Here is a 17150-nt window from a genome sequence, read left to right as displayed (position 1 = left end):
CTATTGTGTATAGGTTTTTTTAATTGGAAAAAGAATGAAAAAGGAAATTATAGGGTTAAATATGTTACAGATTTTAAATATTGAATATTTTCAAACTTACGAGGTTTTAAAAAATATAATGAAAAAAATTTCCTTGGAACCTTTCAACAACATAATCATTTAAATACCATAATGTTAAAAATGTTGAAAACTGTTTTTAACTTACTCACCATTTGAAGAGCAATTAAATTCAACTTTAATATACAAATGAAATATTTCACATATACAATTTTCAAAAAAAAACAGTCATGGAAACAAAATGTGATGCTCTGAACTCCCCCTGGGTATTACAAAATTAGAATGAATGGTAAAAGTTTTCTATTAAATAAATTTTATTTTTCTAATTTTAGAAGTAATCCATTATTATCATAGAAAAACTAAAAAAACACACACACACAGAAAAAGAACATTAATATAATCCAAATATCTAGAGTTCTTATCTGGATAGTTAGTTCCTATACTTATTATTATGCATCTTTTTTAACAAATAAAGGTGAGATTATATTGTTTTACAAAGTTTTAGGTAATTCTCTTATATAATAAGTTTTTTGGTTTTAAAATTTTTATTAAGTTATTATACATTAAAATGAACTTTTAAAGACATAGATTCTATGAATTTTAAGAGATGTATAGATTCATGTTATTACCACTACACCACAAACAGAATACAAAATAGTTTCATCATGCCAAAAAATTCCCTCATACTTTATAGTCACACCCTCCCCTACCAGTATTCCTGGCAATTGCTTCTCACCATGACTATAGTTTTGACTTCAAGAATGTCATATAATTGGAATCATACATATAAACTTCTGTGTCTGGCTTCTGTCACTCAGTGTATTGCTCCCGATATTCATTCAAGATACTAAATGTATCAATAGTTTGTTACTTTTTATTGCTTAACAGTATTCCATTTTATAGATTTGCCAGTTTGTTTATTCACCTGTTGAAGGATATTTGTTTTCCCAGGTTTGGCAATTATAAGTAAAATGGCTATCAGCATTCATCTGTGGGTTTTTGTGTGACATAAGTTTTCATTTCTCTAGGGTAAATACTCAAGAATAGGATTGCTGGCTGATGCTAAATATACTTTTGTAGTGTTTTTTTTGGTGGTGCCATGCAGCTTGTGGGATCTTACTTCCCCGACCAGGGATTGAATCAGGCCCCCTGCAGTGGAAGCACAAAGTCCTAACCACTGGACCACGAGGGAATTCCCTCAATATATTTTTACTTCATAGGAAACTGCGAAACTGTTTCCCAGGATGGCTGTATCATTTTTGTATTGTCATCAGCAGTGAATGAGTTCTTAAGTTGCTCTGCATCTTAACCAGTGCTTAGTATTATTGTCAGTATGTTTTTATTACAGATATTCTAATAGGTGTGCAGGGGTATCTCATCATGGTTTTAATTTTGCACTTTCTTCATGACTAATGATGTTGAACATTTTTTCATATGCTTATTTGCCATTTGTATATGTCCTTATTAAAGTATATGGTCAAGTCAAATCTTTTGCCCATTTTCATTAGGTTGTTTTCTTATTGTTGAGTTTTTAATATATTCTGGATATAAATTTAATGTCTATCATGTGATTTGCAAATATTTTCTCCTAGCAAGTAGCTTGTCTTTTCATGCTCTTAACAGTGTCCTTTGAAGAGCAAAACTTGATGAAGTCCAGCTTATCAGGTTTTTAAAATTATGAATTGTGCTTTCAGAGTCAGATCTGAGAATTCTTTGACTATTTCCAGATCATGAAGATTTCCTCCTATGTTTTCTTCTAGAAGTTTTATAGTTTTACATTTTATATTTAGATCTATGATCCATTTTGAGTTAAGTTTTGAATAAGGTGTGAGGTTTAGTTTAGGGCTCATGGTTCTTACACATAGATTCCAGTTGTTTAAATACCATTTGTTGAAGAGTATCCTTTGTTCATTGAATTGCCTTTGTACTTTTGTTAAAAGTCAGGAATATTTGTATGGGTCAACTTCTGAGTTCTCTATTCTATTCCATTAATCCACGTGTCTGTCCTTTTGCTAATACCATACTTTCTTGATTAGTTTAGCTTTAGAGCAGGGAATGGCAAACCACAGTCCATGGCCAAATCCAGTCCATGCCTAGTTTTATAAATATAGCTTTATTGGCACACAGCCATTCATTTACATACTGTCAGTGGCTGCTTTCTCGCTACAACTGTAAACTCTGTAGCTGTGACAGAGGCTGTATGACCTGCAAAACCCAAAATATTTATTAAGTGGCCTGTCTGTGAAGACAGAAAATATTTGCTGACTCCTGCTTTTGAAAGGCTTAAGATCGTGCATGATTCTTCCAACATTATTTCCCATTTTAAAAATTGTTTTTGCTATTCTGGTATCTTTGTCTTTCTGTATAAAATGTATAATCAGCTTGTCTATGTCTACAGAAATCCTTTCTGGGCTTTTAATTAGAATTGTGTTAAATCTTTAGATCAGTCAGAAGACAACTGACATCTTTACTATATTGAGTTTTCCAATCCATAAACCTGGTGTGTGTATCCATTTATTTTGATCTTTTATGATTACTTTAAACAGTGTTTTATAGTTCTTGGCATACAGATTCTGTTCAAGTTTTGTTAGATATATTCCAGAGTAATTTCATTTATTTTGGAGCTACTGTAAACTTTTAAAATTTTAACTTCCAATTCTACATTACTAGTATATAAGCATATAATTGACTTTTATGTATTGGCTGTATATTCTGTGACCTTGTTTAAACTCACTTATTAGTTGTAGGAGTTCTCTGTAGATAACCTTGGGATTTTCTATGTAGATAAACCATGTTGTCTGCAAATAGGGATGGTTTTATTTCTTTCCCAAGCTGTATGTTTTTTCTTTCTTTTTCTTGTCTTATTGCTGTGGCTAAGACTTCCAGCACAGTGTTGTATAAGAGTGGTGAGAGTGGACATCTTTGCTGTGTGCCCACTTGTGTAGTTTTGTTTCTGTTTTTGTAGCTTCTCTGTATAGATTGAGGAAGTTCCTTGTTATTCCTTGTTTTCTGAGATTGAAAAGTGCTAAATGGGTATTAAATCTGGTCAAATGCTCTTTTTGCATCAGTTGATCTGATCAACTAGGTTTTCTTATTTGAACTGTCAATATAGTCGATTTCATTGATTTTTCAAAATTGAATGAGCCTTGCCTTTCTGAGGTAAACTGCACTTGATTGTGTTGTACTTTTTAAAAATATATTACTGAATTATATTTCTTAATCTTTTGTTGAGGATTTTTGCTTCTATAGTTATGAGGGATACTGGACTAAAGTGGTTTTTTGTTCTGTTTGTTTTTTTTATTTTGTTTTGTTTTGGTACTCTGGGTAATGGTAGCTTCAGAAAATGATTTGGGACATGTTTTCTAATCTTTATTTTCTGATGGAGATTGTGCACAATTGATGGTATTTTTTCCCTCTAAATGTTTGGTAGAGTTCGCCAGTGAGACTATCTGGACATGGATATATCTTTTTCGGAGTTTTTTTTTTTAACTATAAATTCAGAGTTTTTAAAATAGTTTTAGGAGTATTCAGATTATCTGTTTCATTTTCAGAAAGCTTGGTAGCTTGTGGTTTTTAAATAATTAGTCTATTCCAACTATGTTATCAAATTTATATGCATAGAGTAGCTCACAACATTATTATCTGTTTAATGTCTATGAGGTCTATTATAATGTCCTCACTTTCATTCCTGATAATGAAAACCTATGTCTTTTCTCTTTTTTTGTCAGTCTGACTAGAGTTTTCTCAATTTTATTGATCTTTTCAAACAACTTTTAAACTTTTGATTTCATTGATTTTCTTTTTCTGTTTTCAATTTCAATGATGTCTGCTCTTATGTTTATTATTTCTTCTGCTTGTTTTGAGTTTTTGATCTGTTTTTTTCTAGTTTCTTAAGGTGGTAGCTTAGACTGTTCATTGAGACATTTTTTAAAATAAGCATTTAGTAGAATAAAATCTCCACTAAGCACTGTTTAAGCTATATCCCACAAATTTTGATATGTTGTATTTTGGTATTTTTCAGTTTATAATATGTTCTGATTTCCTTGAGACTGCCTCTTTGACCTATGAATTATTAGAAGTGTGTTTTTTAATTTCTAAGTTTTTCTAGATTTTTCTGTTTGTCTTTCTGTTATTAATTGCTAGTATAATACCATTTAAAGTCAAGATTTGTTTTATGACCCAGGATATGATATGTCTTGGTGAAATAAGAAAGTTCATTGGAGATCAGATTAGGCTGGAGATAAAGTGGAAATATTCTTTTTGTTCTTCAGCTCCCATTATCTTTCTCATATTATCTTCATCTGCTTTCTTAAACATAGCTAGAGATTCAGTGAAAACCTGTAATGATCTTTAGGTTGTCAAATTGCTGATACCCTTCAATTTTTATGTTTTGAAAGAGCTTAAGATGGTCTATCTTTGGAAATATGTTTAAAATTGGCCAGTTTTAGCCATATACTGAGGCTTAGAAAAAGACTTCTCTACTTAGTTTCTAGTTTTATAGGCAGCAAACACCTAGCAGGGATAATATGAACTTAACCAGTTCTATCTAATATACATTAAGCTACCGTAATAGCTGAACACATTGGAAATGCTCAGTATATTCTACATTTATTTCAGTTTAAGATGCAGAAATGGACTTCCTAGACATATGCCATATGTTCTCCTCTTATGCCAAGATAACAAGAATTAAAAGACTGAGATGAATAAACAAGGTCAACTTAGACTGAGCCAAATTAGACAACAGAATAATTGTCAGATTTTCTGTTGGCAGGGACAGTTTGTTTTGAGCCAATCTTCATGAATTATAGGCTGTAAATTTTTTTTTTTTCTGGTAAGTCTACCACCAGGGATTCTGTTGACAATTTCTTTGTTTTGTAAACACTGAAGATTTTCAACAGTTATATTGTTTATAGGCACACATAAGGATTCTGAATAGATGGGCATTTTTTTTTGTTCCAGTGTAAAGAAAACTGCTTAGATATGAATCAAATAAAACCAAGGCAAAATTTAGTAGCTTTTAACAGGATAGTGTTTCATTTGGAATTTCTTAGGTATGAATTCAGATATAACAAATAGCAAGAAACTAACCAATATTATAATTAATTTATGACAGTAAATATCAAAGTAGATAAATTTGCTACAAATATAAAGTTTATTTGCACTACAGTAAAGAATTTTAGACATCGAAGGGACTATCTAATACAAATGAAAAACTGAGGCAACCAGAGAAGTTGACTACTTGAAACATAATAACTAGTTTAGGGAAGTACCAAATCTAAAGTATGTTTAGTTTAGTCCTAGGATCATTTATTTTACTTATCATTGCTCTTCTCACCCTTATGGATTTTTTTTTTCCTTCTAAGTTGTTTTTTCTTTGAGTTGTGTAACTTTAAAAATTGCTGGTCAAAAACGAACAACTTGAATAATGGTTGTCTTCGCCACGTCAAAAATATGAAAACAAACTAGTTGAATAATGCATTAATGGCGTATAAGGTATAAAGTCTCAGTCAATTCACATAATGGTGATGTTTTTTAAAAACCCATTTATACCCAAGATGCTGTAACTGTTTTAAATTTGGAAGTCCTTGATTCTTTTGCATATCTAAAATGTCTACTTTACACACTACCAGCTATGTATTCTTATATCCTATATATTCTTGTATTATAGAAAGAATTCTTTTATTTATTCAGTAAATATCTCTTGAGCGTGCTGCATGCCAGGTACTTTTTTTTTGAGTTATAAAGAACCAGCTAAAAAGTATCTTTATTTCCTTGTAAAAATCTCATAAATAATGGGAAATTGAGGAATGTATTTTACATTGAATCCCAACTCTAGGCTGGATTGGAGTGAGTCAGGTGTTTGCAGATAGCCTCCATCTCTGCTTTGTTCTCTTACTGCTGCCAGGCAGTTTTCACGGTCCTGGAGGATGAAGCAGTGAGTAATAAACAAAGAAAAGGCAAACATCTCTACCCTCATACAGCTTACATTCTAGTAAGTTTGTTTATAAACTCAAATGCAGTACAGTCTATTCACAACCAGTTTTCAGTGGGTTTCTACATTGTATATAGTTCAAATTAATTTGGTTTATTAATTTTGCCATAGGTTACCCAGAAATTAAAATTTTGTTCAGTGATTTGTAAGTATATGAAGAATGAAAATAGTCTATGGGAAAGATTTAAAATTAAGAGAACATGTTATGGTTCATTCATGGATAGAATATTTGTTAAAAGCTCACTCTGTGACTGGTACTGGGTTCGATGCTGTGGATACAACAGTGAGCAAAAGCAGACACAATTTTAACCACTGGTGAGTAGGCCCAGGCTGTGTGCCATGCTGCTGTGCTATTCTTTCTGCCTCTCTCTCTTTTAGAGGTTGAGACATTACTGAACTCCTGTAGACTCTTTCTTTTTTCTTTTCTTTATTGAAAGAAAAATTATAACAAAAATTTTAAGTATCTTTGGGTAACTAAACTTCCCAAACTGCAGTTTTAATGTTCAAATTAAACCCTGAGCCACAGCATTCAGATGGTGAAGTGTGAAAACAGACCTCACATCAAAACTTCCCCTGATGTCAAGGCAGCTTTCCCTATCAATTCAGCCCAATCAAAATGATCTATTAAAAATGCAGGGGCTTCCTTGGTGGCACAGTGGTTGAGAATCTGCCTGCCAATGCAGGGGACACGGGTTCGAGCCCTGGTCTGGGAAGATCCCACATGCCGCGGAGTGACTAGGCCCGTGAGCCACAATTGCTGAACCTGCGCGTCTGGAGCCTGTACTCCGCAACAAGAGAGGCCGCGATAGTGAGAGGCCCGCGCACCGCGATGAAGAGTGGCCCCCACTTGCCGCAACTAGAGAAAGCGCTCGCACAGAAACGAAGACCCAACACAGCCATAAATAAATAAATTTAAAAAAAATGCAGACCACATCCTAACACTTTATATTAATTTTCTCTTCTGCTGTAACAAATTACCACAAATTTAGTGGCTTAAACAGGGTGCATTCCTTTCTGGAGGAGAGTCTGTTTCCTTGCTTTTTTGACTTCCTTCCTTTCCTTGGCTTATAGTCTTCCTCCTCCATTTTCAAAGCTGAAAGTGGCAGGTTGAGTCTTCTCACTGCGAATCACTCTGATACTGACTCTTCTGCCTCCCTCTTCCACATTTAAGGACCCTCTTCCACACTTAAGGATTACATTAGGCCCATCTGGATAATGCAGGATAATATCCCTATTTTAAAGTCAGATAATTAGCAACCTTAATTCCATCTGCTACCTCAATTCCCCTTTGCCATGTAATAAAACATATTCACAAAATCTGGGGATTAGGATGTGGACATCTTTGGGAGGCCATTATTCCGGCTGTCATCCACTCAGCTATCATACAAGTGGCTTCTCACTGCAATGAGAACAAAGATCATACAGCATAGCATGGCCTACAGAGGCCCTAACTAATTTATCATCCTCCAGCTGCCTTTATAGTTTAGCTATATTGATTCTCTGTCACTCGAACCTCCCAAATTTGTTCCCACCCTAAGGCCTTTGCATGTACAATTTCCTCTCCCAGGAATGCTCTGTCAATTCACCATATCTTCATATAGATGACTCCTTGTCATTCAGGTCTTAACTCAAATATTACCTTCTCAGTGAGTATTTCTCTGACCACCAATTCTTTGTACTTTTTCCTAGTACGTATCATTAATTGAATGACTTTTACTTACGTATTTTTGCTTGTTTCTTATCTATATCATTCTTCTTCCTTCCCACACACACCTGAGTGAGAACTCTGAGAGAGCATTGGGGCTGCTATGTGCCAACTATACATCAGGCATTGTGGTAGGGTTTGTAGAAATTATAATGACTAAGACAGTTATCGTGGTTCCAGCCTTCACAGAGTTTATAGGTTAATGAAGAAGCAGATATTAATCTAATAATCATATAAGAGAATAAAATTACAAATATGACAGTGTTATAATGCTTTATAGTTAATATGTTTTAATATCTGGTAGGACTAGTTCCCCCCTCATGGATTTTTTTTTTAGTGTTTTATAGATATTTCTATATGCTTATGTTTTACGTGAACTTTAGTATCAACTTGTCTAACTTCATAAAAGTATGTTGGTATTTTTACTGGGATTACATTAAACTTGTAAGTTAATTTAGAAAGAACTGGCATCTTTATAATGTTGAGTCATCCCATCCAAGAAGAGGGGATGTCTTTCCATTTGTTCAAGGCTATTTTTATGTCTTTCCAAGTGTTTTAAAGTTTCCCTCATATAGGTTTTGCATATTTGTTGATCAATTTATTCCTAAATTTTTAATCTTTGTTGATATCATGAATGGGATTTCCTCTACCATTCTCTAACTGGTTACTGTTTGCGTATCAGTATATGAAAGCTATTGATTCCTATATGTTAATTTTACATTCCTTATTGAATTTTTAAAATATTTTATTTTATTATTGATTCCCTAGGGCTTTTCAGTTATATTGTAATATCATTGCCAATAGAGAGAGTTTTATTTCCTTACTAATTCTTATGCCTCTAGTTCAAAAACTGGCAAATATTTTCTGCAAGGGCCAGACAGTATATATTTTAGGTATTGAGGGCCATATAGTCTCAACTATCAAGCCATGGACAGTAAATAAATTAATAGGTGTGGCTGTGTTCTAACAAAACTTTATTTACAAAAACAGGCAGCAGGTTTGGATTTGGCCTGTAGTTCATAGTTTGCCAACCCTTGCTCTAGCTGATTTATCTAATTATACCGGCTAATACCTCTGGTACAGTTTTGAATAGTAGCAGAGATACTGGGCATTTTTGCCTTGTTTCTGATCTTAGTGGAAATGCCCTTAGTGATTACCCATTAAGTAAGATAGCATTAGGACTAAATTGTATATATATTCTTTTGTTAAGAATGTATCTCTCAATTGCTATTTTCTTGAGTGTTTTTATCAGGAATGGGGATTGAATTTTGTCAGAGACTTTTTCAGCATCTAAAGAGATAATCATATGATTTTTATTGACTTCAGATTTATTAATATGATGTATGATATTAATGGATTTGGTAACATTGAACCAACCTTGTATTCTCAGGATAGATCCAGGTGTTGGATTTTGTGTGCTAATATTTTATTTAATATTTTATTAACATTGATGTTTATGAATGATATTGGTTTATAGTTTTCTTTTTCTGTGCTTTACAGAGTTTTTCTTTATTTTTAATGCATTGGGACAATTTGTAGAGCATTGAGAATATCTGATCTCTGAAGGCGTGGTAGAATTCTCCTATCGAACCACCTGGGCTTGTTGCTTTTTTGTAGGGTAGTTCTTTAAGCACTTTGTCTATTTCTTTTATGGTCGGCTTCAGATTTCTAAATCTAATGGTGGTCACTTTTGGCAATCTGCATTTACCTAGGAAATTATCTATATTTTCTATGTTTTCAGATTTATTTGCTTAGAAATCTGCAAAGTAGTCTCTTATGATTTAAAAAAAATTGTTACAACGATTAATTCCTCCTCCCTCTGCCATTTCTTATTTTGTGTATTTATGCTTTCTCCTTTTTCTTGATCAAGTCAACTTGATCTGTTTTCTTAATTTTTTTCAAAAACACCCAGATTTGATGTCTTAATTAGTTCTACAGCTTTTTAAAACTCCTACCTTATTGGTCAGTAAACTATAGCCTGTGGGTTAGTCACTGTTTTTGTAAATAAAGTTTTATTGGACCACAGTCATGTCCATTCATTTATGTATTGCAGACAGCTGCTTTTGTGCTACAACAACAGAGCAGAGCAATTGCAGCAGAGAACATGGCCCAGAGGCCTAAAATATTTACTCTCTAGACATTTAGGAAAATTTCCCAACCTCCACCCTGCCTGATTAATTTCTGCTTTTATTTTTATTCCTTCTGACCTATTTTGCTTAGTTTCTTGTTATTTCTTAAGATTTTTGAGTTGGAATTAGTTCATTTTATTTTTTCATTCTCCCTGATAAAAGTGGCTAGTGTAATCACTTTTTCTCTGATCATTACTTTAAATCCCATTATAATTATTTTTTAGAAATTTCATGTTTTACTTTCCTCTTTCACCCAAGAGTTGTTTAATAGAAAGTTTTAACATTTCTAGGAGGAAAGTCGTTTTGTTTCTTGTTAAACATTTCTAGTTGTATTGCATTGTGATCAGGGAGTGTTTGTAATAGTTCTTCCTTATGGAACTTAGCGGTATCTGTTTGGCACCTAACATGATCATTTTTGGTTAATATTTAACAGGTTCTTGGGAAGAAAATTTATTCTCTATCATCAGAGTGTAGAATTTGATAAATATCCATAATATCTACATTACTGATTATCTTGTTTAAGTAGTCTTTCTTCTTACTTATTTTTTGTCTACTTAGTCAATTTTTGTAATAAGAATAATGAGTTAAAGTCTCCTGTTATTAGTGTCTATGTTTCCTGCATTTCTTGTAGATTTTCCTTCATAGAGGTTGTTTCTGTGTTACTTGGTACATACATATTTGTGTTACCTCTTTGTTGTGAAATATGGGTGTTAACATTTCCTTGTCAATATTTAATGCTTTTGTGCTTCTCTCTGTAACCAGGATTTCTACTGTTTCTTATTTTTATTTGCCTGGAATACCTTTTCCCATCTATTAGCTGTTCTGATGAATTTGTTTTAGCTATGTATATAGTACATAGCCGGATCTTGGTTTATGAGCAAATTGAAAATCTTTTTGGTTTTTTTTGAAAATCTTTTTGTTTTAATGGATGAGGTAAGTTCATTTATATTCATTGATATGACTAATATTCTTGGTCTCAAGTCTGTCTGAATATTTTATAATTATGCAAATTTGGTTTTATTTGCTTATGTTTCTTCTGAGGTTTGAATGTGCTTTTTTAAAAATGGAATTTAGGAAGGTTTGTAGTTTTGTTGGTGGTTACCTTTGTACTAATACCTTTTTTTTAAAATTCAATTTTATTTTTTTATAGGCAGGTTCTTATTAGTTATCTATTTTATACATATTAGTGTATATATGTCAATCCCAATCTCCCAATTCATCCCCCCCCCGCCCCGCTTTCCCCCCTTGGTGTCCATATGTTTGTTCTCTACATCTGTGTCTTTATTTCTGCCTTGCAAACTGGTTCACCTGTACCATTTTTCTAGATTCCACATATATGCGTTAATATATTTGTTTTTCTCTTTCTGATTTACTTCACTCTGTATGTACTAATATCTTTTCTAATGCAGTTAGTCTCTTCTTAGTTATTATTATCTGATGCATCAGTGTTTATTGGTATCTTTTAACTCTCACCTATACCTATACAGCAATCAGTGGGCTTATTTTGCTTTTCTCTTTTACTGTCAGTGTTCCTCCCATTTTTTAAGTTGTATCATTTCTACTTAATCACAACATACAGTATCTGTACATGAATCTTCCACACTCATCTCCCCACACTCCTGTTTTTGTTTTCTATCTACATTTAAATGTATTAAAACATTCACAATTAGTCCTGTGGCTGAAGTTTTCCCAATCATCTCATGGTTGGATAAAGCTCCTCTTCTAGTACATTCCTAAAGAAGGACTCGTGTAAACTGTTACTCTTTAGATTTGATACTTGTAGAAGAACTTGGATGGATATAAGTTCTTGGTTTACAGTTTCTTTCACTGAGTTTTTAAAAATTGCAGCTCCACTTTTGCCTTGCTGTGTATTTTATTTTTGAAATGGTTGATGCTAGTTTAATTCTTTTGCTTTTGTAAGTTACTTGATCCCTTTTTTAAAAAAAATTTATTGGAGTATAGTTGATTTACAGTGTTGTATTAGTTTCAGGTGTACAGCAAAGTGAATATGTTATACAGCTACATATATCCACTCTTTTTGTTTTTTTTAGAATCTTTTCTCATATAGGGCACTACAGAGTATTGGGTAGTTACCTGTGCTGTACAGCAGGTTCTTATTAGTTACCTATTTTATATATAGTAGTGTGTATATGTCAATCCCAGTCCCCCAATTTATCCCTCCCCCCCTTATCCCCTGGTAACCATAAGTTTGTTTTCTACATCTATGACTCTACTTCTGTTTTGTGACTAAGTTCATTTGTACCTTTTTTTTAGATTCCACATATAAGTGATATCATACGATATTTGTCTTTCTGTGTCTGACTTACTTCAATCAGTATGACAATCTCTAGGTCCATCCATGTTGATGCAGATGGAATTATTTCATCCTTTTTTATGGCTGATTAATATTCTACTGTATATATACCACATACTTTTTTATCCCTTCCTCTATTGATGGACATTTAGGTTGCTTCCATGTCCTGGCTATTGTAAACAGTGCTGCAGTGAACATTGGGGTGCATGTATCTTTTTGAATTATGGTTTTCTCTGGGTATATGCCCAGGGGTGGGATTGCTGGGTCATATAGTAGTTCTATTTTTAGTTTTTTAAGAAACCTCCTTACTGTTCTCCATAGCGGTGTACCAATTTACATGCCCGTCAACAGTGTAGGAGGGTTCGCTTTTCTCCATACCCTCTCCAGCATTTATTGTTCGTACATTTTTTGATGATGGCCATTTTTGACCGGTGTGAGGTGATACCTCACTGTAGTTTTAAATTGTATTTCTCTAATAATTAGTGATGTTGAGCATCTTTTCATGTGCTTTTTGGCCATCTGTATGTCTTCTTTGGAGAAATGTCTATGTAGATCTTCCACCCATTTTTTGATTGGGTTATTTGTTTTTTTGATATTGAGCTGCATGAGCTGTTTGTATATTTTTCAGGTTAATACCTTGTTGGTTGCTTCATTTGCAAATATTTTCTCCCATTCTGAGGGTTGTCTTTTTGTCTTGTTTATGGTTTCCTTTGCTGTGCAAAAGCTTTTAAGTTTCATTAGATCCCATTTGTTTATTTTTGTTTTTATTTTCATTACTCTAGGAGGTGGATCAAAAAAGATCTTAATGCGATTTATGTCCAAGAGTGTTCTGCCTATGCTTTCCTCTAAGAGTTTTACAGTGTCTGGCCTTACATTTAGGTCTTTAATCCATTTTGAGTTTATTTTTGTGTATGGTGTTAGGGTGTGTTCTAATTTCATTTCTTTACATGTAGCTGTCCAGTTTTCCCAGCACCACTTTTCTCCATTGTATATTCTTGCCTCTTTTGTCATAGATTAGGTGACCATAGGTGCATGGGTTTATCTCTGGGCTTTCTATCCTGTTCCATTGGTCTATATTTCTGTTTTTGTGCCAGTACCATACTGTTTTGGTGACTGTAGCTTTGCAGTATAGTCTTAAGTTGGGGAGCCTGATTCCTCCAGCTGTTTTCTTTCTTAAGATTGTTTTCGCTATTTGTGATCTTTTGTGTTTCCATACAAATTGGAAAATTTTTTGTTCTAATTCTGTGAAAAATGCCATTGGTAATTTGATAGGGATTGCATTGAATCTGCAGATTGCTTTGGGTAGTATAGTCATTTTGACAATATTGATTCTTTCAATACAAGAACATGGTATATCTCTCCATTTGTTTGTGTCATCTTTGATTTCTTTCATCAGTATATTATAGTTTTCTGAGTACAGGTCTTTTGCCTCCTTAGGTAGGTTTATTCCTAGGTATTTTATTGTTTTTGTTGTGATGGTAAATGGGATTGTTTCCTTAATTTCTCTTTCTGATCTTTTGTTGTTAGTGTATAGGAATGCAAGAGATTTCTGTGTATTAATTTTGTATAATGCAACTTTACCACATTTCATTGATGAGCTCTAGTAGTTTTCTGGTAACATCTTTAGGATTTTCTATGTATAGTATCATGTCATCTGCAAACAGTGACAGTTTTACTTCTTCTCTTCCAATTTGTATTCCTTTTATTTCTTTTTCTTCTCTGATTGCCGTGGCTAGGACTTCCAAAACTATGTTGAATAATAGTGGTGAGAGTGGACATCCTTGTCTTGTTCTTGATCTTAGAGGAAATGCTTTCAGTTTTTCACTGTTGAGAATGATGTTTACTGTGGGTTTGTCATATATGGCCTTTATTATCTTGAGGTAGCTTCTCTCTATGCCCACTTTCTGGAGAGTTTTTATCATATATAAGTTACTTGATCTCTTTACCAGGAGGCCTTGAAGATTTTTAAAATTAATCATTGAAATCTAAGAGTTTTGTTGGGATAGGTCTCAGAACTGATTGTTCTAAGATAATTTTTCTCAGGCATCTGGTAGGATCATCCAATGTGTAGACTCAAGTGGTTTTTAAAAAATTTAATTCTGAAACATTTTCCTGGATTATAGTTTTAAATATTAATTCTGTTCTATTGTTTTATTTTTCTTCTTCAAGGAATCAAAATGTACAAATGCTAATGCTTTTTTGCCTTATCTGCCACTCCATTACTTTCTCCCTGACTTTTAAAAATTTCTTTCTTTACTTCCTTTTCATTCTCTTGTTTTCTGCCATTTTCAGTGTCTTTTATTAAATTTTAATTTGAGTTTATTCTCACTTGAGTGCCTTGAATTTATTTTTCATTTCTCAGATAACATTATCTTTTTCTTCTTTTTCTTTCTTGAGTTCAGTGAACTTCCTCTCTTCCCTCCTACCCTCTCCTCTCCTCTGCTCTTCCTTCCTTTCCTTCTTAGTTCTTGTCTTTTTAATCCAGAGTGGGTTTCCATGTACCCAGTTGCTTGTTTGAGTTTATTTAATTCTGCTTGGAGTGTTGCTGTACAGTTTTCTTCTACTTCATGGTTGTTTGGGGGGAGAGAATTTTCCTCAGTTGACGTGCATTGATTTTCATTTTCTATTCCTTTAAAGTAACTCTGTGTGGAACTGTTTATATTTTTCCTGTTTATTTTTGTGGTATTGGATGTATTTTGTGAAATTCTGGTTCAATAGTGCCCTCAGTATGACAAAGTCTAGGGAATTATTGGTGTAAGGATAGATATATTTACCAGTGGAACATAATGGCAAATCCAGAAAGAAATCTTTACACTTATGGGTAACTGAGTTTTTGACAAAATTGCAAAGGATAGATATATTTACCAGTGGAACATAATGGCAAATCCAGAAAGAAATCTTTACACTTATGGGTAACTGAGTTTTTGACAAAATTGCAAAGGCAATTCATTGGGGCAAGGAGCCTTCTCCACAAATGGTGCTCGGAAAATTGGATTTTCATGTACAAAATAATGAATTTAGACCCTTATGTCACATCATACATGGAAATTAGTATGAACTAAAACTATAGAACTTCTAGAACAAAACATAAGGGAAAATTTTGGGGTTCGTAGGTTAGAAAAGAATTTCTTATGTACAACACAAAAAGCACAATTGATAAAAAACAAAAAGCTAAATTGGGCTTCACCAAAATTTGAAACTTTTGTACTTCAAATGACACTGTTAGGAAAATGAAAGGGCAAGCCACAGACTGGGAGAAAATATTTGCATGTATCTGATAAAGGACTTATATTCAGACTATATAATATATAAATAAATTTTATAACTCAGTAATATGAAAACAACCCAATTAAAAAATGCACAAAAGTTTTGTATAGATATTTCACCAAAGAAGATATACTAATGGCTAATAACCACATAAAAATGACCAGCATCATTAGTCATTAGGGAAATGCAATTAAAATCATAATGAGATACAACTCTACACCCAGTAAAATGATTATAATAAAAAAACCTGACAATACCAATCATAGGTGAGAACATGGAGAAATTGGAACCCTCATACATTGCTGATGGGTATTTAAAATGTTACAGTCACTTTGGAAAAACAATCTGGCAGTTTCTTAAAACTAGTAAGATAAATATAAACTTACAACAATATGATCCACCAATTCTACTCCAGAAGATCTAACCAAGGGAAATGAAAACAAATGTCTACTTGAAGATGTATATGTAAATATTTATTAGTAACATTATTCATAATAGCCACAAACTGGAAATAATTCAAATATTCATCAGCTGGTGAGTAGATAAACAAAATGTGGTATATTTATACAATGGAATACTGTTCAACAATTAAAAAGGAATGAACTACATGCTACAATATGTATGAACCTCAAAAACATAATGCTAAGTGAGAGAAGCCTGACACAAAAGACAACATATTGTATGACTCCATTTATATGACATGTCCAGGTCGTATGATTTCATTTATATAAGATTTCTCTAGAGACAGAAAGCAGACCAGTGATTGGCTCAGGCTAGAGGTGGGAGTGGAAACTGACTGTACCTTGGCACAAGGAAGCTATTTGGGTGACGGAGATGTTTTAAAACTGCACTGTGATCGTTGCACAACTTTATAAACTTACCAAACATCACTGAATTGTATACTTACAATGGGTGAATTTTATGGTACATGTAAATTATGCCTCGGTAAAATTGCTTTTTAAAAAGTAAATAAAGAGGTAAAGCTTCAGGCGGCTGAAGATAATAGAGGCTGCCTTCCTTTCTATGTCCCAGTACTTCCTCTATAAACAATACAGAACACAGTAAAGGAAGGGAGGATTGAAACTCAAAGGAGAAGCTAAACTATATGAAAACTACACCTTTGGCATAACTTGAAGACAGAGAATGTCCAAACTTCAATATAATTGTAAGTAGAATGGAAAAAAACCCAAATCCCAGTGCATGATTTCTCCATCTTCTGGTGCTCTTGTAGATCAGAGCAGGGATTACATGGAAGGGACTTAAAAGTAACATGCAACTCAAAGGGGCAGTTTTTAAAATGCATAGCTTCTGGGGCGAGGAGATGGGTGGGTGATAAAAGGCAAAAAGGGAGAGGCACCTTTTGGCAACTGGTGTGAAGGAGGAAAAAAGTATAAGAGGAAGATTTAGGGTCTTGCACAACAAAAAAAAAGAGTAAACAATGAGAGGTCATACATCTACATAGGAGTGTGTGTAGAGTGCTTAATTAGCCCCTCTTTGGTTCTCTCATTTCCAGGCTCTCCTTTTAAAATTTCTGGCTAGTCTGTTCTTCTGTCACTTGACATAAGCAGGCTCGTAGAACTGTGACTTTCCCTGTTCCTTTTCCTATCAAGTTTGTTTCTTTTACTGAGAGTGAGTTTGCTATTTTTATTGACACTGCTGCCAGGTGGGGTTTTTTCACTCTTAGGC

The 17150-nt window shown here is 33.4% G+C and overlaps 1 protein-coding gene across 16 annotated transcripts in view; it reads right to left on the bottom strand.

The window, feature by feature from the left end:
* Positions 1-17150, bottom strand: part of WDPCP (WD repeat containing planar cell polarity effector) — a 420975-nt gene that overhangs the window by 46042 nt on the left and 357783 nt on the right. Inside the window, exon 16 of one of the 16 annotated variants that reach the window (XM_082426590.1) lies at positions 8-5977. The exons of the other annotated variants lie outside the window; for them this stretch is intronic. Within the exon in view, the coding sequence (XP_082282716.1) occupies positions 5970-5977 (8 nt within the window). The 3' untranslated portion in view covers positions 8-5969. Of the gene's footprint in view, positions 1-7; positions 5978-17150 lie in introns of those variants that run through there. 16 annotated transcript variants of the gene reach the window in all.

Source organism: Balaenoptera physalus (genome assembly GCF_965194825.1).
Source record: "Balaenoptera physalus genome assembly, chromosome: 15".
Classification (NCBI taxonomy): domain Eukaryota; kingdom Metazoa; phylum Chordata; class Mammalia; order Artiodactyla; family Balaenopteridae; genus Balaenoptera; species Balaenoptera physalus.
The sequence above is the reverse complement of the archived record's forward strand: the minus strand, read 5'-3'. Positions and strand labels throughout refer to the sequence as shown.